The 21,006-nt window shown below is 38.0% G+C and overlaps 2 protein-coding genes across 5 annotated transcripts; both read right to left on the bottom strand.

Annotated features, from left to right (window-relative positions):
• Positions 1 to 4,962: 4,962 nt before the first annotated feature.
• On the bottom strand, positions 4,963 to 13,001 carry LOC113013348 (uncharacterized). Of its 2 annotated transcripts, none has more exons than XM_080294955.1 (7): positions 12,769 to 13,001; positions 9,166 to 9,510; positions 8,799 to 8,963; positions 8,165 to 8,209; positions 7,896 to 7,930; positions 7,667 to 7,813; positions 4,963 to 6,187 (listed from the first exon to the last, which is right to left on the bottom strand). In XM_080294955.1, the coding sequence occupies exons 1-7, from the start codon at positions 12,809 to 12,811 to the stop codon at positions 6,011 to 6,013; spliced, it is 957 nt and encodes a 318-aa protein (XP_080151081.1). In that variant the 5' UTR covers positions 12,812 to 13,001; the 3' UTR covers positions 4,963 to 6,010. The 2 variants fall into 2 exon arrangements, with proteins under 2 accessions (XP_080151081.1, XP_080151080.1); XM_080294954.1 differs by having other exon boundaries at positions 5,417 to 6,187; positions 8,165 to 8,275; positions 12,769 to 12,984.
• Positions 13,002 to 13,927: 926 nt separating this feature from the next.
• On the bottom strand, positions 13,928 to 19,472 carry LOC113013548 (uncharacterized). Of its 3 annotated transcripts, none has more exons than XM_026154552.2 (7): positions 19,376 to 19,472; positions 17,595 to 17,921; positions 17,194 to 17,382; positions 16,330 to 16,431; positions 15,279 to 15,316; positions 15,052 to 15,195; positions 13,928 to 14,656 (listed from the first exon to the last, which is right to left on the bottom strand). In XM_026154552.2, exons 1-7 carry the CDS (start codon positions 19,413 to 19,415, stop codon positions 14,468 to 14,470), a joined length of 1,029 nt encoding a protein of 342 aa, XP_026010337.1. In that variant the 5' UTR covers positions 19,416 to 19,472; the 3' UTR covers positions 13,928 to 14,467. The 3 variants fall into 3 exon arrangements, with proteins under 3 accessions (XP_026010337.1, XP_026010338.1, XP_026010336.1); XM_026154553.2 differs by having other exon boundaries at positions 16,330 to 16,377; positions 17,595 to 17,924; positions 19,376 to 19,445; XM_026154551.2 differs by having other exon boundaries at positions 17,595 to 17,924; positions 19,376 to 19,445.
• Between the last annotated feature and the right edge of the window lie 1,534 nt (positions 19,473 to 21,006).

Below are 21,006 nucleotides of genomic sequence, written 5' to 3' on the forward strand. Positions count from 1 at the left end.
CACTTCCTTCTTTTGTGACACGTCTGCTTGAGAATTTTCCTCATTTACTCAATAGCACAACTTTGTGGCAGGAACTTTTAGTCCACAGAGTTCTTATGGATCAGTATTTACATTCAAATTGCAGAGGTTTCTCCAGGGGAAAGCCCTTTTACTCGGCAGCCATACTGAAACATATCTGGGTACTTAGATGGGCAGTTTGGGCAATTTGGGCAGTTATTTGGAATCATTGGACATGAACAGAATATCCAGTTAAATCTGAGAAAAGAAATTACTGCCTTCATACAGGAAAGAAAGAAAATAGAACCGGGTAAACAAGTTTGAATTTATTCTGGATTTTCTACACAACATCAAAAGTATACATACAGACTCAAATATATACTTACACTGACTTTAATTTTTTACCATCCAAGAAGGAGAAATGTATATTTAGACGAACTGGGAAGATCTCTTGGAACCATTTCTAAACAACTGCAGATTCCAAGATTATCAGTTCAAATAACTGTATGTAAGTAAAAGTTATTCGGATGTGTCAGCACTTTGCCAAGTAGCATCATGGTCTGGGGCTGTTTTGCTGTGGTACTGTACATCGCACAAAGTGGATCGAATAATGAAGACAAATGACTACATCCAAATATTTCAGCTTCACCCAAATCAACAGCTCTGCAGTTTAAACTTAAATTAAACTGGGGTGAAGCTTCAGGACCGTGATCCCCAACACAATTCAAAACAAGTTTTGGAAAAAAGCAAGCTAACATTACACTTCTCAAATGACCCTGACCTCAATCCTACCAAATATTAGTGAGGTTATTGTGTACAGATATTATAGCCTGCAGTCTGTCTCAAATGACCCATGTATGGTCCCGTGTCAGACTTTTTCAGTTGTGCGATCCTCACATACAGAATATCAGATGACAGAATACATTTTTTTACATACTGAATGCTGTATCTGCCATTTTTAGCTGTGTTCTCTGTTGTTGCAATTAGGATATTTCTTTTTTCACATTTTCCCTTACAGAAGAACTTGTTGGTTCCAGAGTAAGAAAATTTGCATTTAACTCTGTTTTCTCCTTCCATTATTCTATAAGTGGGAATTACTCTATTGACTTGACCAAAGTTTCCGCCGTGCAGTGCTGTAGAAATGATGAACAATCAATAGTTAATATGTACCCTGTAATAAATATGTTGTTGAAATATTTTTGTGTACAATTAATTCACTTTATGTGAAAAGTCGTAACTTGTTCAAATTAGTTCAGCTGAACTCCCAATTTCTTACTTTACTTTGAAGGAGGACAGGGACAAGTTGCTTTGATAAACACGTGGATGGATCCACGCTCACATCACACCTACCTACCTGAGCCCGATGAATGACTCTAGTCATGGTTGAGTCATGGAAGTTCAAATTCTGTGTTATTGTTGTTGTGGAGACTGATGTTGAAAAAGTTGCGAAGTGTTGTTTGATGTTGAAATGATTGAAGCTGTGAACAAAGAAAATATCATCTTTGTCATTTTTGTGTGTCTGCATGAGAGCAATGGGAGGTAATGTGTGTTTTACAGCAGAGCTTCGCATGTGAAATGAGGATGTGTTGCTTAATATTTAAAGACTTCAGTGTGTCAACATCTATGCAGTGCTATTTCTCTCATTATCATTCACATTTTAAAAAAAGTAACATTGTTGCTGCATCAGCTCCAAGCAGAAACCGGTTTGACAAACAGAGCAAATGACATTAACATTTAGTTTATTTAAATATGTTTTCTAAATCTATTTTAATCCTTGTTTTTAAGACTAGTTTCTAAGGTATATTTCAGTGGAATGAAAAGCCAAGTACAGGGGTGGATATTTCATTGGATATTCAACAACAAGTTAACCATTTCTAGGCAGAAAAACGAGCACGAGAACCACAGAAAATAACAATATACATAAGAAACAGAATATAATAACAATATATTTAAAACTATATAACAAATATATTAAAACAGTTTACCATTAAAATGTTTCATCAACCATGCAAAACTTAATGATTAATTAAAAGAAAACTAAATGACAGGGGATTTCTTTAGATCACCCTGTAATTCTTCAGCTAAGACACCTGAGTTAGAAAACACAAAGACTGCAGTCGTTTTTACACGCGTGGGCAGCAACTTCTGAGATCGGCACTCTGCGTCTGCCTGCGTAGTTTATTTATAGGTCTTATGTCTGTGTGTGTGTGTGTGTGTGTGTGTGTGTGTGTGTGTGTGTGTGTAAAAATAACAACGTCACTCAGAATCAACAGGTTCTTGCCCTTTTCTACAACTGCATGTTCTCGGAAAGAGCTGCGGTTTATCTTCTCTACATCTATTCTCTAAAAACAGGAAGTGATTTAGTAGCTGAATAAGTTCATCACAAAGTTATTAGGTGAAAAGCCACATAGACATGTAGATTGCTCAGTAAACAGAAAAAAGCACATTTCATGAAGCTGATCAAATTATATAAAAAAAATCAAAACTCTTGACACAAAGACAAGTAACACCCAGAAAGCACAAAATTACAAGATTACAGCGATAAAGCAGAACAAAAAGTGACAGGCTCTCATGTTAAGGTTCTGATGGTTTAATGCTGTTGTCTTCCTTCTTCACTTGTAAACCAGGAACCTTTCACTTCTCTTAATGATGAGACCCATTCGTCAGCTCTGCATTTCTACTTATTTATTTATATTATATCTCATGTTTTCTATACCCTGAAAAGATCTCACGTTGTTATCCTCATCCAAAATCACACATGTACCTGAGTGCTGAAAACTAGAAATTGACTGTATATGTACAGTACAGAGTACTGTACTCTGTACTGTACAGGGGGTTGGGAAGCGCATCTGTAACCGGAAGGTCGCCGGTTCGATCCCCGGGCTCTCTGTCCTGGTCGTTGTGTCCCTGGGCAAGACACTTTACCCTACCGCCTCCTGGTGATGGCCAGAGGGGCCGATGGCGCGATATGGCAGCCTCGCTTCTGTCAGTCTGCCCCAGGACAGCTGTGGCTACAACCGTAGCTTGTGATAATGTGAGAGAATGTGAGAGTGAATGAATAGTGGAATTGTAAAGCGCTTTGGGTGCCTTGAAAAGCGCTATATAAATCCAATCCATTATTATTATTATTATTACTGTTTTAACTATAATGATAATTATATCCATAGGAAACAAATGTCATCAGTGATATTTCAGAAAAATACAAACCCTTCATTTGTGTGCATTTTGTACTATTCAAAAATATCTCTGTTTCTGTATATTGAGGCCAATGCACAATGTTACGTCCCTTGGCTTATGTGTCATCTCATGGAAATATGATGGACATTTAAAGACACTACACAGGGTAGTTTGTGTGTCAAATGTAGATAAAAATAGTGCAATGACAAAAACAAAAGTAGTAAAGTAAATGGTGAATAATTATTAAACTATTAAGAAGAAATTCTAAAGAAAAATAAGTTAACAAAGGAAGGCGTGATGTGGTTGTGAAGATAAACGTGATTAGGTGGAAATAGCACAGAATCAGCTGATTACGCTGTAGTACAAAAAAGTAGCAATGCAATACTAAGTTTTGATTAGTCCTTAGCTCTCATTAATAATTTGCTTTTCTGAAAAGTGAACCCAGGGCTAACCTGGATGAGATGAAATCCTGCTTCACAAATTAATCGTTGGGTTTCAGAGAAACTTATTTTAGTGCCAGTGAGCTTTTGTTCTGTTCACCAGATGAAGCGTTACTTAAAATAACAACAAAATAGAAAACATCATGATGCAATCTCATAAAAGTCAAAACTAAATGTAGCCTTTTTATCAAAACAACTTTTTTTGCCTTCGAGTTGTCACATTCTTCTTATGTTGATGTAACTATATTTTCATTGGATTTCACAAGGAACGTTGCATTAAAACAATTCCCAATAGGAAGTTTGAATAAGCAGTCATCTAAAAATTTGCATGAAGTGAAAATATTACTCCAAAGAAAAAGGAAAAATATATGAAATTCTCTGATATTAAAGTCACAAACTTATGTGAACAATATAAAAAGTCAGTATAAAAGTCATTGCAAATAACACAGTTTATAATAAATTTTGCTGTCTTGTTGTCTGCACTATTATTAGACAGTGCTGTGGCTTTGTGATGCAGTTTGTAGTTTGACATTTGAAGGCAAACCTTTTTTTTCTCTTGTTCTTTCTACGCAAATTTGAAAGCTTGATTTTTTCCCCCTCCTCTTTTTGATTTTAAAAATTAGATTACCTGCACCAAACACGTATTCTATTTTCCAACTTTGCTGGTCTCATTCAGTCAAACTTGTGGTGCAGACAATTCATTTTTGTTAAAATTATGAATGCAGAAAAGGTGTGTTTGCATCCATTCATGAATAAAGATGGAAGTGAAAATTTGTTTTACGACACCACCGTTTCTGAGTTCTCATACATCGCCACTAGGTGGTGCCTTTTTGATCCATCGACTATGATGTAGTGCTTCCTCACTGGGAAAAAATACCAGCGTTGTAGATGCTGGTAAGGTTTATAGCTGGGTTATCACCACATAGAAGAGGGAGGTCTTGCAGTACAACACTGCACAGTCCTCTTCCATCTGACTTCACACAGAACCAGACGCTATACCATAAATACGTTTACAATAGCAATAAAAACTTCACCATGTGTTACAATACAGCTGCAGAGGGGAAAATAACCAGGCACAACAGGACCTGTACTACTACATTTGCACTAGAGGACAGTTTGTATTTATGAATTAATAGCAGAAACATGCATAAGTATAAATGTGTGTAAATGTTGGATGGAAACAATTTAGATGTAGAAAAAAGAATGAATGTCTGTGAATGGGTGAACGAGGCGTGTTGTATAAAGCACTTTGAGTGTTCAAATAGAGTAAAAATTGCTATATAAGAACCAGTCCATGTACCTTTATATATAAAAATATTCTGCAATCAAGACCATACAGTTAAAACTGTTGATGTTCATGTTTATTTTAATTAAGATTTAAAAATCAGGTTGAGCACAGTGAAGCAAACTAAAATAAGAACACAAAGATCCTTGTGCAAATCCAATAACCCACAGAACTGTGATATTGTTAAGATTATAAAAACAATTAACACAGTACTTTCAGTGTCTGTGTCAGTACAAAATTACACAAACAAGCAGGTTTGTGAGCAAAGCTGGGGGCCTATAATTCAATTTGGTGTTTTGCTCATTTATTTGTTTTTTTATGGTGGGTTGCATTTTGTTTCATCTGTGGATTTGGGCATCTTCACATTAAAGTCTAACATGTGGTTGGATTTGCTGGATTTGTTGAACCTTCCAAATCAGCTTCACTTTCAGGCCTGAACAATAAGACTGCGCCATGTATTATAGAGATTATGGGAGCCAAGTATGATCGAAAACACTGGATAATGAGGCAAGAAGAGCGCAGTCCCAAAAGCTTTATTAAAAGAATATTTTAAATCAATTCACCCATTTTTTTTGGTTTTTTTTTGCTTGTTTACATTGCCAACAGAAAGTATACAGAAACTGTCTCTAGTGAACTTGTCTTTAGGGTTTTCTGACACAATGTTTTTGAGTTTTCTGCAGCTTTTCATGCCATTATTCACTTTTCAGTCTCAGTTTTGTTGGGTTTGGGCAAGAAAGACATCACTTGAGGTACATTTCTATATGTGAAAGAAGCTGTTTTGCTAACTCCATTTATGGATGTTTCTCCAAGAACAACCTGCTGACTGAGCTGAGACCACTGCATGCTCTCACACAGCAATGGATGTTCCATGTCAGTTGGGTTTTCCTGTATTTGTTAATGGAAAATACTCCAGTTTCCAAAAAGTATGCATGCAATTATCTGTTAAGTTAAAGTTGATATTACTAAGTAATTAAATAAATTAATCCGAGGCTAATAGTTTGAACATTCAGTTCACTTAAATAAGCAGAAAAGAACCTCATTTTCTATGAATTACGAACACCTGTTGATCTTTGTGAGAGGGAAGGTGCCATCGGCAGCATTAATACCGTTTTTAAACTGCTGAGTACAGAGGAGATGAAGAATCTTTGGTGTGGCTGGAAGGGCTGGTATATACCACAAGTGTGGAGTAAATAGCATCAGTTGCATTACGAGATGGAGCGCTGTTGGTGGCAGGAATGTGGGAAAAATCGACTTCAGAGTAATGAAGAGTACTTGAGTTGTCTTCAGCCTGAAGGAAAAGTGAGAACAAACTTTAGTTTCTTAAAAGCAATTTGAAACAAATAATTTTTTATAGATTTATTTAAGATAAGATAAGATAACCTTTATTAGTCCCACACGTGGGAAATTTTCTTTGTTACAGCAGTGGACAGTGCAAAGTTGCATAGAAAAATTAGAGAACAACACTGGAATAAGATATCAATAAGATACTGTACACAATAGAATAGAATAAAATAAAATAAAATACTACATACAATCGAATAAAATAGAATCCAAATGCTATATACAATTCAGTATAATACAGCGATGCCAGAAAAAGAGTAATGCACTTAGTGTTATTGCTATTGCACATGTGTGGGTTTGTGTGTGTTTGATCAGTGGAAGTCTTTGTTGTGGAGTCTGACAGCAGAGTGGAGGAAAGACCTGCAAAATCTCTCCATCCCACATCGTGGGTGCTGCAGCCTGCCACTGAAGGAGCTGCTCAGTGCTGCCAGAGTCTCCTGCATGGGGTGGGAGATGCTGTCCAGCAGGGATGACAGCTTAGCCACCATTTTCCTGTCACTCATGCCTCTGGGTCCAGAGGGCATCCTAGAACAGAGCTGGCCCTCCGGATCAGCCTGTTCAGTCTCTTCCTGTCCCCGACAGAGATGTTGTCGCCCCAGCAGACCACACCGTAAAAGATGGCTGAGGCCACCACAGAGTCATAGAAGGTCTTCAGGAGTGGGCCCTTCACTCCAAAAGACCTGAGTCTCCACAGCAGGTACAGCCTGCTCTACCTTTATGCATAAACAGTAAAAATCCACATTTTGTGTCCCAGATCTTTCTAACATCCTCAGTTATTCTCGACATTGTTGAATACACAAAAATGGAGTGTACAAAACAAGCTAGCTACTTTACTGATGCAAAACAAATCAACAGCAACACTAACTACTTCCTCCAAAATCTTCGTAAAATTCATTAATCATCTCTCGAAATACATTTTGAACAAATAGTGAACATAATTTCATCAGTGAAGGTTTCATCAGCTGCACATCTCTTTCCCATTGACATTCCTAAACTGCCCCAGGGACAGCTGTGGCTACAGTGTAGCTTGCCATCACCAGTGTGTGAGTGTGTGTGGGTGAATGACTGAATGTAGTGTAAAGTGCAAAGGGGTGCATAGGGACTAAGTAAAGCGCTATACAAATGCAGGCCATTTACCATTTACTTCTTACTTAAAACCAAAAATTGAGAACACATGAGCCCTGTTTTAGCTTCTTTTCACTGGTGACCTGTTAATTTGAGAATTGACTTGAAGATTTTTTTTGTGAATTTTCCAAGGCCCTATGTAGCCCCGTCATCAAAACGTATTTCTAATCTGCTGATGCTGTACTCTCTCAGCCATAACCTGAGGTCCTCATTACTTTTTTACTCAAACTGTTACCTAATTTAATATAAAGATCCAGATTTCTGACCTCAAAGCTTAAAATCAGACCACAATTTTACTTACTGTGTTCTGAGGAGGGGTGCTGAGGCTGTGGAAGTCTATGTTTTCAAATCCATGTGATTGGGAGTATTTGGGGTACGTGTAAGCTGAGGACACACCCAGGGGAGGCAAAGTGTCCATTTCTCTGACCTCTTCATAGAGCTGGTTCATCTGTAGAGAAAGAAGAACCCAGGTTATTCATACAAATCAAGCAGTAATGAAGCTCAGGTGTCTCAGAATTCCTGTAACTCACCGGTGTGATGTCACCATTTTCATTTTCCAAAGGTCCTGAAAAACATGCAGGTCAAAAAATAAGCCACATTTGAAGAATTAAACCAGAAACTCTGTTATTTTCATTCATTTCTGCTTTTAAAAACTTTTTCTTTCTTCCACACACGGACATCTCCGAGGTAGATAAATAATGCATTTTATGTTTTTCGGTACCTTTTAAAACCAGGTTTTCTGTCTGTGTGCGCGCGTGTGTGCGTGTGCGTGTGCGTGTGTGTGTGTGTGTGTGTATACCTTTGTCTTTACTGGCCCTCTTGTTCTTGCAGAAAATCAGCAAAGCTGCCGAGAAGAGGATGATCATAATGGCCAGAAACAGACCCACATAAGGAAGCATACCTGCAGCAGCTTAAAAGAACACATTTGTTTTACTCAGAGAGTCTAATGATTTTTTTCATTATCTACTCGGATTGACTCGCAATGTCTCGCCAAAATTTGACTCAGATTGACTGGTTTTCCATGACAGTCAAGTACTGCCTAATGTGCGTGGTCATTGTTATAGCAACATGACGCGAGCATCCCATGATGTAATTATGCAACATGAAGCAACATTGGATGTCGACACACCTGCTGCTTGGTCTGTGGCTTTTCGCCAGAGTCGGGGGACCACGGCATCATTTTTTGTAGCCATTTCCCTCAATGTCGGGTTTCAAAAATGGTGGTTTTGATTTTTGTGAACAAGGTGCTATCATAACTCATCGAGTGATGCCAAGTTCGGATCTCTTGGAAACCCGGCCGAGCAGGTACTATTTTAGTGCCTGGTACCTGAACCGTAACAAGTCTGTGCAGGTACTAATGGAAAAGGGTCTGAATAACCGAGATCATATCTACATCAGTATATTACATATTAAACATAAAATGTATAATGTACCTGAACTTGCAGGCGATCTCTGGGGCTGTTTTGAGGTTTCGGGGGACACTGATGAAACTCCAGCACTTTCTGAACTGAAGACTGAAGTCTCTGTTGTTGGTATTGCTTTTGTTGTTTTTGTTGTTGATGTTGTTGTTGTTGCTGTTTCTGTTTTTGTTGTTGAGCCTGATGACAGAAATGTTAAAGTTGAAGTATACAAACAACATGAACAATGAAACAATGAGATTAAATCTTAAAAATTATGCTTAAAGCAGATTCAGTGTTTGCATGTAAGGTTTAGTTTGTGGTCATCAGTGGAACTTATAAAAACTAAATTTTAAGTTTATGTAAAGCAATGACATAAAAAAATATTTTTGCTGGAACTCACCTTCTGTGACAAGAATGTAAAACTCATGGCTCAGATCACCAAGCCAGGTTTTACTCAAACACATGTATGGTCCTGTGTCCGACTTTTTCAGCTGACCGATGCTCACATACAGAATATCAGATGACAGAACACTTTTTTCTACATACTGAATGCTGTATCTGTCATTTTTAGCTGTGTTCTTTGTTGTTTCAATTAGGATATTTCTTTTTTCACATTTTCCCTTACAGAAGAACTTCTTGGTTCCAGAGTAAGAAAATTTGCATTCAACTCTGATGTTTTCTCCTTCCCTTCTTCTATAGGTGGGACTTCCTCTTTTGACTTGACCAGTGTTTCCATCGTGCAGTGCTGTAGAAATGATGAACAGTCAATGGTTAATATGTACCCTGTAATATGTTATGAATAATACATTTTTGTACATTTAATTTAATTTATTCACTTTTATTCACTTCATGTGAACGATCATAAATGTTTAGTTGAATTCACTAAATTCTTACTTTACTTGCAAAGTAAAGTAATTTTACAAACAGCAAATGTCATGTTTTTTCCCTAATATCTCCACAAATCATCAGCTGAAGAAGACTCAGAGTTGAAGTTTTGTGTAAAAGCTAGAATATCATCTTGAGTTTTACTTGCTTCAGAATCCATCTTCATCCGCTTTTCCGACCTAAACGTAAAATGAAGATATGTTGTTGCTGAACATTCAGAGACTTCGGGATATCAACACTCACGCAGTGTTGTTCCTTTTATGTTTCATATTTAACAAGTATGGAAAAAATAACATTGCTGTTGCATCATCTTCAAGCAAAGAATGGTTAAACATAATTTACCACCAAACTGATCCACCTTCGTGTTCCCCTTGCCAAATGCTCCTCAATCAAAGATTTCCTCACAAACAGACCTCAGTCAGTCAGACTGCCACCAACTCTTCGCCCAACTGTCACTCAGCATCAAGTCTCCGCAGGGCTGTACTCTCAGCCCCCTAATTTACTCCATGTACACACATAATTGTGCATCAATCCAACCAATGAACATCATCTTCAAGTATGCCGATGACACCACCATGAACAGGCTCCTCTCTAATTGAGATGAGACAGCATACAGGGTGGAGGTAGAGAATAATTCCTGCTGAGGCTCAGAAAATAACCTGAAGCTGAACATCCTTAAAACAAAAGAACTCATAATGGACTTCAGGAGGCACAGACAGATCCCCAACCCTTTGATTCTAAATGTTGAATGGGGGGAATCTGTCTCCCCCTTTCTGGAAACCCACATTTCCACTGATCTCACCTGGACCCACAACACCAGCGTTCAGGTGAAGAAGGCCCAACAATGGCTGCACTTTCTTTGTGTCCTGAGGAAGAACAACCCCCGACGAGAAACTGCTGCTGGCCTTGTAACGCTTTTCTGGAGAGAGTGCTCTACATATGGGCCATAACTGAGAAACAACTTTCATCTGCCACCTCTGCAGGCCATGCAAGCTCCAGCTCACGAAAACCAGGGCCATCACAGGTGACCCCTTGATGCCCACGCACCATCTGCTTGCAGTGGGTCAGGTCAATCAGGTCCCACACCACCACACTCACAAACACCTTCTTCCTGTGGGCCATTCAGACTGTTAACAAGCATCGGTGTTGAACATCAGTGTAGATCACAGGTGTCGAACTCCAGGCCTTGAGGGCCGGTGTCCTGCAGGTTTTAGATCCAACACAGCTGATTCAAATGGCTAAATGACCTCCTCAACATGTCTTGAAGTTCTCCAGAAGCCTGGTAATGAACTAATCATCTGATTCAGGTGTGTTGACCCAGGGTGAGATCTAAAACCTGCAGGACACCAGCCCTCGAGGCCTGGAGTTCGACACCCCTGGTGTAGATGATGCAGCACTACGGATTTGTACCACCTGTGGTCTGTCTTTCAGGAAGTCCAGGATCCAGTCCCATAATGAACCACAGATTCCAAAGCTTCATCGTGAACCTGGATGGAATAATAGGGTTGAAAGTGGAGCTCTAGTCAATAAACAGCTTCCACACATATGTGTTCTTATGGTTCAGGTGGGATAGGGCAGTGTGCAGAGCAGTGCTATTGCGTCGTCTGTGGGTCGGTTTGGCCTGTAGGCAAACTGAAAAGGATCGAATGTAGCAGGCAGTGAAGACATAATACTATGTCTTATAATACATAATACTGTGTCTGTGACACACATGTTGCAGCTCTTCTTTTTGTTGCTGCTTTATCAGGAACAAAATTTAGATCAGGGAGCATTTCCCAGTAGATGGCACCTGGGTTGAAAAGAAATAAGATTGTATGTCCTGCACAACAGTAACAATCATTTGTGTTAACCCTGATTATGCCATCTTTGCAGCAACGCTGAGTGGTTTCTTCCTTATTTGAGCAACGATGCCCACCCTGAAGGTCATGGTGGGCAACCTTACATCATCTGCTATCACCATTAACACAGGAGTACCGCAGGGCTGCGTTCTTAGTCCAGCTCTTTTCACCCTATTCACACACCACTGTAAACCCATCCACCTCTCTTCTAACATCATACATAGTTCTGTATTTGCCAGTTACTGATGTGGTTGTTTTGGAGCGTCTCATGTTCACCTTAAAACTTGCTGTAAGACTCTGATTAAACCATCTTGCTATAACTGGTCCAGCAGAGTCCCATGTAACAAAGACTGGACTCTGGATTTCAGGTGGATTTCTTCTTCATCATCATCTTCAGTTCTTCCTTCTTCTAAAAATCACTGTTGTTGTCTGACAGATAATCTTTCTGTCATCTTGATTGATTAAGCAAAGCTACGTGTATTTATTTGTTATGTCCTACCCCTTACTGTCACACACACACACGCACGCACACACACACGCACAAACTAGAATAACACACAAACGTTAAGACCAGTTTCCCTTTTTCCTTCCTTTGTGTTGCAAAGCGGTGAGGTTGAAACAACAGTGTGTACTTGTCAACTATAAATACATCCTTAAAATAAAATAAATAAAAAACAAGTGTATGCAGATATTTGGCTGTATATTCAACAACAATACAAGAAAATCAGGATAATTTCTTTAAAAAAAATTGAAATTATTGAAAAACAAAATAAACTGAAGTCGTGTTTAAATAAAAATGGGGAAGTTAAGTTGTACTTTCAGAGGCTCTCACACCTCTGAACATGTTTAACCACAAACACTCTGACAAAGAAACACTGTTAAACTTTACAATTGTTCATCAAAGGTGCAAAACAGCTCCAACAGTCCAAATGTTAAGTCCAGTTTTTTTAGTTTTCCCAGTGTGTTGCAAAACAGTGATACTGTAAACTGTCGGTTCCCCATAAAAAAACTCAACTATAACACTACTCTTTAAAAAAAAGTATATACGTGGAAATTTTATTAAGTATTGAAGTGCAATACAAAAACATCTGGAGAATTTTTGGAGAAAAGAAAGATAACCTTAGGTAATAAAAAATGGTAACCTTAAAAAAGGTTCCTGCGTGGTTTATATTTGGGGAAGTTACCTCATATTTTTAACAAACGTCATGTTCCAGTAAACATATTTAACCACATAAAGCAATGATATGCAAGAAGGAGTAATAATACAAAAATTTACTCACCGAGAAAGATGAAACAGACCACAGTGCCACATACTGTCTTCATATTGCTCGTCTTACAAACCAGGAACTTCTCACTTCTCTTAATGATGGACTCCCTCCCCCACACACATCATACAGCTCTACACTTCTCCCCTTTGCTTTAACTTCTTGAACTGCAGAGTGAAGGATTCTGTGTTGGTTTAGCTTTTGTGTCTCATCACTTCTAAAGCTGCGTTAGGCTGGATTTACATCCTTGGAGTCTAAACAAGCCAGATGGCTAGCAAGCTCAACACAAGAACGTGACACACTGCTGTAGAAATAATGATGGATGGATATGAATAAAAAAAATAATCAAAAGAGAAAGTCACAAAGATTATGAATTCAACCTTTTTTCTCACTGAAGATATTCATTTACAACGAATATTTAATAAAGAATACGTAAGAAAGAATTTATAGATGCAAAGGACAAAAATAATGAATTGAAATAGAAAGAAAGCCAGCAAAAATAAAGATTAAGCAAAGCCTTGAAAATTGGAATACAATTGAGTATTTAGATATATTCATATGTAAAATAGTTTTATTTTTTTCAGTTGCGGTGTCGGTGGTCTTCAACTGTCTGAGAGCAAGGATTAAAATAAAACAGAGTTCAAAATGAAATGCAGAAGAACATGAGATGACAGGTGACTCAACCTTTAGCTGAGTCATCAGCTTCCTGTTTTAAAGAAGGACACCTCTCAATACATTCCTGAAGTTCACAAAAACAAAAAGTAAATAAATGCATAAAATTGTTTGTAACCAGTGGGGGGATTAAAATAAGCATAGTCATTAGGGAAAGAGGATATTTTAAAATGTGTACTGGTAAACTTACACTCATCTTTCAGCAACGGTGAAACCAACATCTGTTGAACTGACTGGTCGTTAGGGAATTATTTCATATCTGATCAGCTCTAGAAGAATACCTGCTCCAGGGCAGGTTAGGTTTAATACCAGTTACCATGGTGATATACCCTGGTAAACTTTAAGAAGTGAAACTTTGTAGTACAGGAAATCCTCTTTTGCACTAGAGGCCTTTAGTAGGAGGCAAAAGTTCAGGAACATAGTGTAACATTCATTAAAGTACTGTGTACTGTGCAAGGTTAAAGAAGTAGCCACCAGAGGGACACAAAGGTCAACATCGATACTCTGTTATTAAAAATATTTATAACTCACCGCAGGTTTATAACAAAAATATTTTGATGACAATGACTGCATATTTTAGATTTAGATAATTTTTTACATAGTGAACATAATCAATCAGATAAACTGGCTTTTGAATTCAGCCCACTGTACAATATGTTTCCTATGAAATAAGAACAGTGAAATAAGAATACAGAACCAAACTGAAAGAAGACAGTATAGGTCGTTTTTCAAATAAAACTACTGTTAGTACAAAACAACATAAACAAACAGCTTTTACTGAGAACAAGCTTCGTTCCAAAAAACTAAACATCCAGTCGGATAAAATTTACTGCATACAAAGTGTAAATAAAACATAAATATTCTGTTCCATCATCACATCATGTGAAGTCTTTTGTTTCACACCGTGGCTTCCAAGTTAAACTTTGAATCATTTGTGAAAAAACCCTTCTCAAACACTTTGTTACGCCCCTCTGCAACCTCTATTCTCTTTGCAGTGACAGTGCAAGACTCTTCAGGTGTTGCGCTTTTTTCAGTTTGTATTTTATTTCAGTTTTGGTTTTATAGAGTACAGAGGAGGTGAAGCATCTTTAACATGGTTCCTGGGGCTAGCATGTATCTGAGGTGTGGAGTAGACAACATCACCTGATTTTCCACAGAGGGTGCTGTTAGTTACAGAAATGTGGGAAAAATCCACTTCAGTGTAATCAACTTCATCTGTGTCATTTTCAGCCTGAAAAATAAGTGAGGTTAAACTTTAAACGTACTTAAAAAATAAACCCATCCAGCAGATAAAACAGGAGTGGAAAAAAACTTTTTTGCTTTACTAAACTTGGTTTACTGAAACTAAACAAATCACTTCAACCTACAACCTCAGCTACTGCATTAAATTATCACCTCACAGAAGCTGAAAATTATAACGTTTAGGAACAAAGGATTTGTCCTGGACTTAAAAAAAAACTAGCCACGCCTAATAACCCTGAACCAGAGCGTGTTCACTGAATTTGGACATTTTTTATTTTTTACTATTAGCTGGCAGAAAGAAAATATCCTATCGATGATTACTAATGACACTACTCAAACAGGTCTGTTCTGGTTTCTGACCAGTCAGACCACAGTTCTACTTACTTTACTTTGAGAATAGGTGATGAGGCTGTAAAGTTCGAGGTTTTCAACTCCAGCTCGCTGGCAGGTTTTGGGAAAGGCATCAGCTGAAGACACTTCCGCAGGAGGTGAACCACCGTCTCTTATCTCTTCACACAATCGGTTATTCTGGAAAAAAGAGAACATACTGGCCAACTGATAAAAATCAGAAGGTAATGAAGACTGCGTGTCTCATAATTTCTAAAACTAACCTGTGTGATATTGGCGTATTCTGTTTCTACAGGAGGTCCTGAAAAATGCAGGTGAGAACACAAACTTAAACACCTTCCAGGAACTACAACCAACTACAAAAAAGGAACTAAACTTGGGAACAATATGAAGAATGAAAACTGAATATCTTTCAACTTAATCTTAAAGATGTATTCAGTGCCACAGCCAAGTCACACTTGACTTAATTCATGCCTATTGTAATCTGTTACATCTTGCATCTTTTTTTCCAGCTGTGCAGATGTTGTGCTTCTGAAATGTTCAGCTTTACCGGGACATCTGTCAGCTTTCATATATCCTAACATCTTAATAAGTCAACCCAGTGAGTATCAGTCTAGTACTTCTAGCTTCTAGTGTAGAAGCATCTGAGAGTCACAGACATGGATAGGTCTACTGAAGTTAAAACCTCTGTCACTACATCATTTTTCATTTTTCTTTTAATGAATTTGAATTTTCCTAAGTCGATGGTTTAGCAATGTATGAAAACTGGTCAATGTGACTCTGTGCTGAACACCTTTCAGTCAAACAATCAAATGTTGTCACAGCAGTTTATTCCAGATCAGAAATCAGTTTAACAACAATTTTATTTTTCTATAAGCATTTAACCATCCTAAAACTCGACACCAACATTGTACTTTGTGACCTGAATCCAATTTGTAAACTGACTACGCCTGAATTTTCACTTGTTCCATTGGCAGATTTTTTTCACTTAATACAATAAAAAATAAAATAAAATTGTAAGAAATAAGTGAAAAAAAATCTGCAATTGGAACAAGTGAAAATTCTCCAGATCCAAGATGCACTGTCTAAAAACGAGTTCATATATCTCACTGAAATGTTACTGTGTAGCTGATTGTGTCTTATTTTAACTGCGATGAGATATTTTTGACTTGAAATTAGACAAATATACTTGGTAAGTTTTTGAATTTTTGCAGTGCAGCATAAGAACTTAATTAAGGTTAACCCTGAGGTTAATCTGCAGAGTTGCTCTGAAGTGGTAAAAAACAGAGGTTTCTCACTGTGCTACAGACTCACCTTTAGGTTTAATGGCCTTCATCTTCTTGTAGAAAATCAGCAAAGCGGCTGATAAGAGGGTGATCATAATGACCAGAATCAGAATCACATAAAGCGGCTTATCTGCACCTCAAGAGAACACATTTCTTTTTACTGTCACACTCGTAATATTTGGCGATGAATTATGCAACCAAAACACAGATACTCTGAGTTACATTTCATTTGTATGAAATTACTTTTGGTCCTCCTAATTTATTTTCAGATGAAGTTTCAGTTTCGACTGTTGCACTTGAATCCTCCATCACATGCAGTGCCAACTACTCAAATGAGGCTGTCCTGTGTGTGACTATCAAGTCTAACTTTTTACGTTAAGCTTGCATGCACATCATGAGAAATGTAACGTAATGTCAGGTCGACGTAGCCCACAGCTAATGTGATTGGCCAGTTCTGTGCAGTCTTTTCCCCACTGCATTTTTGTCTACTTTTTGATGGCATAATAGTCATAGGATCACATATAGAACACTGAGATATGACCACACAGTAACAGGTAACCACACAGAAGTGGAAGTCTATAACATCTGTCATCTAGATCTCATGTCATGGTGCTTTAAGGAAGTCAAACGTGGTCTCACTCAGCTGTTCATGTGCAGTTCGTGAGTTCTTCATTTAACTCTTGCACTGTTTATGCACTGCATTTGTTTGAAAACTTTACTCATTTTGTACATTGTGCTTAAAATTTCAAAATCAAATAGCTGACAATGCATCATTAGTTAATGAATTAAAGTTTACACGTTAAGTTTACACTTTAGTAATATGACCGAGCGATGTTTCTACTGCTCTTGAATGTGGTTGAGGTTTTTGATAAATACACAGACGAACCCATACCTGGACCTGCAGGTGTCTCAGAAGGGTTCAGGATTTCAGTGGAGGAGGATGTAGATGTAGCGCTTTCTAAACTGAAGTTAAAACTTTGTGTTGTTGTTGCTGCTGTTGTTGCTGTTGTTGAGGTTGATAGGAGAAAGGTTGATGATGAAAAAGCCTTTGGAGTAGAGCCTGGTGTTGAAATTTTTACAGCTGTGAACAAAGAAACAATCAGTACAAAAACAATCCTGCAGTTTGTATGTCTGCATGCGAGTAATGTAGGTTAACAGGTGTTTTATGGCAACGCTAAGCTTATATTCAAAAAATGACTGAATGGAGATCAATTGAAAGAAATGTTGTTGCCAATGAGATGTGAATATGTTCACATCTTCAGAAATATGAATATAATTTTTGTAGAGACTTACCTTCAGTGACAATTATCTCAAAATAATCTGGGTTCAAAGTGCTGTCCAAAGTACACTTGTACCTTCCTGAGTCAGACTGTTTCAGCTGTGTGATGCTCACATACATAATATCATAACTAAAATTTTTTTTGAAATATTGAATGCTGTATCTGTCGCTCTGAAATGTGTCAGCAGTTGTATTAATCAGAATGTTTCCCTTTTCACATTCTTCCTTACAGAAGAGCCTCCTGCTTCCACTGATAAGGAACGTGCATTCAAGTGTGACGTCTTCTCCTTCCATTTTTCTGTGTCTGGGTGTTTCTGCATTGACAAGACCATCCTGCTGTGCTGCTGAAAAGATTAGCATTCAATAGTTACCATCATCCTATAAAGACAGATCATTATGTGCTTTAATTGTACAGTTAAATTCTTCATATTGTTATTTAAATATTTAAAAAATTAAAAAAAAAAACTTCCTGATTCTGACATCTACACAAACATCTGCTGACTGAGAGTTACTTGAGTGTCATTTGCTTCTAATGATGTATTCATCTCCATATTTTTTTTACAGTGTATTGAATAATAATTGTTTCTATTGTGGAAAATGTTTTGGGATTGTTGCTTAACATTAAAATTTTCATTTTTTGAACATGCATGCTGTGGTTTTTCTTGTGAGCCTAAAAAAACCTGACTGATGCCTCATTAGTTCAAAAAAGAGGAACCAGGTGCATGTGGGGTTTCGAAAATGCTCATAGAATTTAGTTGTGTCTAAATATACATTTCCTGCTAGATTGCTTGGATACATTTGTATTTGGCAAAACAGTGAGACTGTCTATACATGAAAAGACACCTGCAAGTTTTAGTATGGGCAACGTTCACAAAAAATACAACAAATAGCCATTTCTGCATATGAGATTAGGATGAACCTAAGAAGAACTAAGGAGCAAAATGCAGCTTAAAGAATATTGTTTACGTGATTTTTTTTTTTATTCTAAGGAGTTTGGAAAGAAAACCGTCTGGACTTCTTTAAGTTGCTTGAAGACGTTTCACCTCTCATCCGAGAAGCTTCTTCAGTTCTAAGGTCAAATGGTGGGGAGTCCCAGATTTAAACCCAGTGGGAGTTTCCCCCCAAAGAGGGACAAAGGACCCCCTGATGATCCTCTACCTAATCACATGAGCCAAGGTGTGAAAACGAGTGTGGGTCACAATCAGCCAGGGTTTCAGGTGAGCTCATTGTGAAACCTGGCCCCACCCTATCATGTGATTTCCTGAGGTCAGATGGCCCAGGATGTGAGTGGGCGTTAAGGCGTCTGGGAAGCGATATCAAAACCAGATTAACTCCCACTGGGTTCAAATCTGGGACTCTCCACCATTTGACCTTAGAACTGAAGAAGCTTCTCGGATGAGAGGTGAAACGTCTTCAAGCAACTTAAAGAAGTCCAGACGCTTTTCTTTCCAAGCTCCTTAGACTACGATAACCTGGATGACTGAGAACCTTCACAGACATTTTTTTTTATTGTTTTAAAACTTCTATTTTCAGTGACCTGCATGTTCAAGTTACATGTTTCCAGCTATAAACACCACAAAACAAACATGTAAGAGAAGAAAATTAAGAAAGACTGAAACAGTTTGTGGTTCAACAGAAATCAATGATTCAACATGAAAAACCAATAAACAAACAAACCTGGTGATTGATTTTTAATAAACAGACACCATTTTCTGTTTTTAACAAACAGAAAATAAAGATGCAAACAACAAAGAAAGAAAGAGAACACGGAAATTAAAATTTAGAATTCACTCACTAAGTATGATGAAGCAGACCAGAGTGTGACAGGCTTTCATCTTGAGGCTCTGATGGTTTAATGCTGTTTCTCTTCCTTCTTAACTCACAAAACAGGAACTTCACTCAATAATGAGGACACACACACACAAACACACACACACACTCCCCTTCTTCTAAATGTGTCATAGGCTAATTTTCATTTCCATCAACGTGTCTTTTAGACCCCATTCCTACAAAACTGCTCAAAGAAGTCCTGCCATTAATTAATTCTTCGATCTTAAATATGATCAACCTATCTCTAATGATCGGCTATGTACCACAGGCCTTCAAGCTGGCTGTAGTTAAACCTTTACTCAAAAAGCCATCTCTAGACCCAGCAGTCTTAGCTAATTATAGGCCAATCTCCAACCTTCCTTTCATATCAAAAATCCTTGAAAGAGTAGTTGTCAAACAGCTAACAGATCATCTGCAGAGGAATGGTTTATTTGAAGAGTTTCAGTCAGGTTTCAGAGCTCAGCACAGCACAGAAACAGCTTTAGTGAAGGTTACAAATGATCTTCTTATGGCCTCTGACAGTGGACTCATCTGTGCTTGTCCTGCTAGACCTTAGCGCAGCATTCGATACTGTCGACCATAATATCCTATTAGAGCGATTAGAACATGCTGTAGGTATTACAGGTACTGCACTCCAGTGGTTTGTATCATATCTATCTAATAGACTCCAGTTTGTGCATGTAAATGGAGAGTCCTCTTCACACACTGAGGTTAATTATGGAGTTCAGTGCTAGGACCGATTCTGTTTACATTATACATGCTTCCCTTAGGCAGCATCATTAGAATACATAGCATACATTTTCACTGCTATGCAGATGACACCCAGCTCTATCTGTCCATGAAGCCAGATAACACACACCAATTAGTTAAACTGCAGGAATGTCTTAAAGACATAAAGACCTGGATGGCCGCTAACTTTCTGCTTCTTAATTCAGATACAACTGAGGTTATTGTACTCGGGTCTGAAAAGCCTAGAAATATGGTATCTAACCAGATTCTTACTCTGGATGGCATTACCTTGGCCTCCAGTAACACTGTGAGGAACCGTGGAGTCATTTTTGACCAGGACATGTCCTTCAATGCACATATTAAACAAATATGTAAGACTGCGTTCTTCCATTTGCGCAACATCTCTAAAATTAGAAATATCCTGTCTCAGAGTGACGCTGAAAAACTAGTTCATGCATTTATTACTTCCAGGCTGGACTACTGTAATTCATTATTATCAGGATGTCCAAAAAACTCACTGAAAAGCCTTCAGCTAATCCAAAATGCTGCAGCAAGAGTACTGACAGGGACTAGAAAGAGAGAGCATATTTCTCCTGTTTTGGCTTCCCTTCATTGGCTTCCTGTTAAATCCAGAATTGAATTCAAAATCCTGCTCCTCACATACAAGGTCTTAAATAATCAGGCCCCATCTTATCTTAATGACCTTGTAGTACCATATCACCCTATTAGAGCACTTCGCTCTCGCTCTGCAGGCCTACTTGTTGTTCCTAGAGTATTTAAAAGTAGAATGGGAGGGAGAGCCTTCAGTTTTTAGGCCCTTCTTCTGTGGAACCAGCTTCCAGTTTGGATTCAGGAGACAGACACCAT

The sequence above is a fragment of the Astatotilapia calliptera genome, chromosome 20 (assembly GCF_964374335.1).
Source record: "Astatotilapia calliptera chromosome 20, fAstCal68.1, whole genome shotgun sequence".
NCBI classification, from domain to species: domain Eukaryota; kingdom Metazoa; phylum Chordata; class Actinopteri; order Cichliformes; family Cichlidae; genus Astatotilapia; species Astatotilapia calliptera.

Bases quoted from the DNA above. Each gene is read 5' to 3' on its own strand.
- LOC113013348 (XM_080294954.1), bottom strand. From the start codon at position 12,811: ATGAAGACAGTATGTGGCACTGTGGTCTGTTTCATCTTTCTCG. The intron at 8,964-9,165 runs GTGAGTTCCAGC...TTCTGTCATCAG, and splicing joins TTACATTCTTGTCACAGAAG to GCTCAACAACAAAAACAGAA. The intron at 7,814-7,895 runs GTGAGTTACAGG...CTTTCTCTACAG, and splicing joins AAAATGGTGACATCACACCG to ATGAACCAGCTCTATGAAGA.
- LOC113013548 (XM_026154551.2), bottom strand. From the start codon at position 19,415: ATGAAAGCCTGTCACACTCTGGTCTGCTTCATCATACTTA. The intron at 17,383-17,594 runs GTAAGTCTCTAC...CTTTGTTCACAG, and splicing joins TGAGATAATTGTCACTGAAG to CTGTAAAAATTTCAACACCA. The intron at 14,657-15,051 runs GTAAGTAGAACT...CTTATTTTTCAG, and splicing joins TCACCTATTCTCAAAGTAAA to GCTGAAAATGACACAGATGA.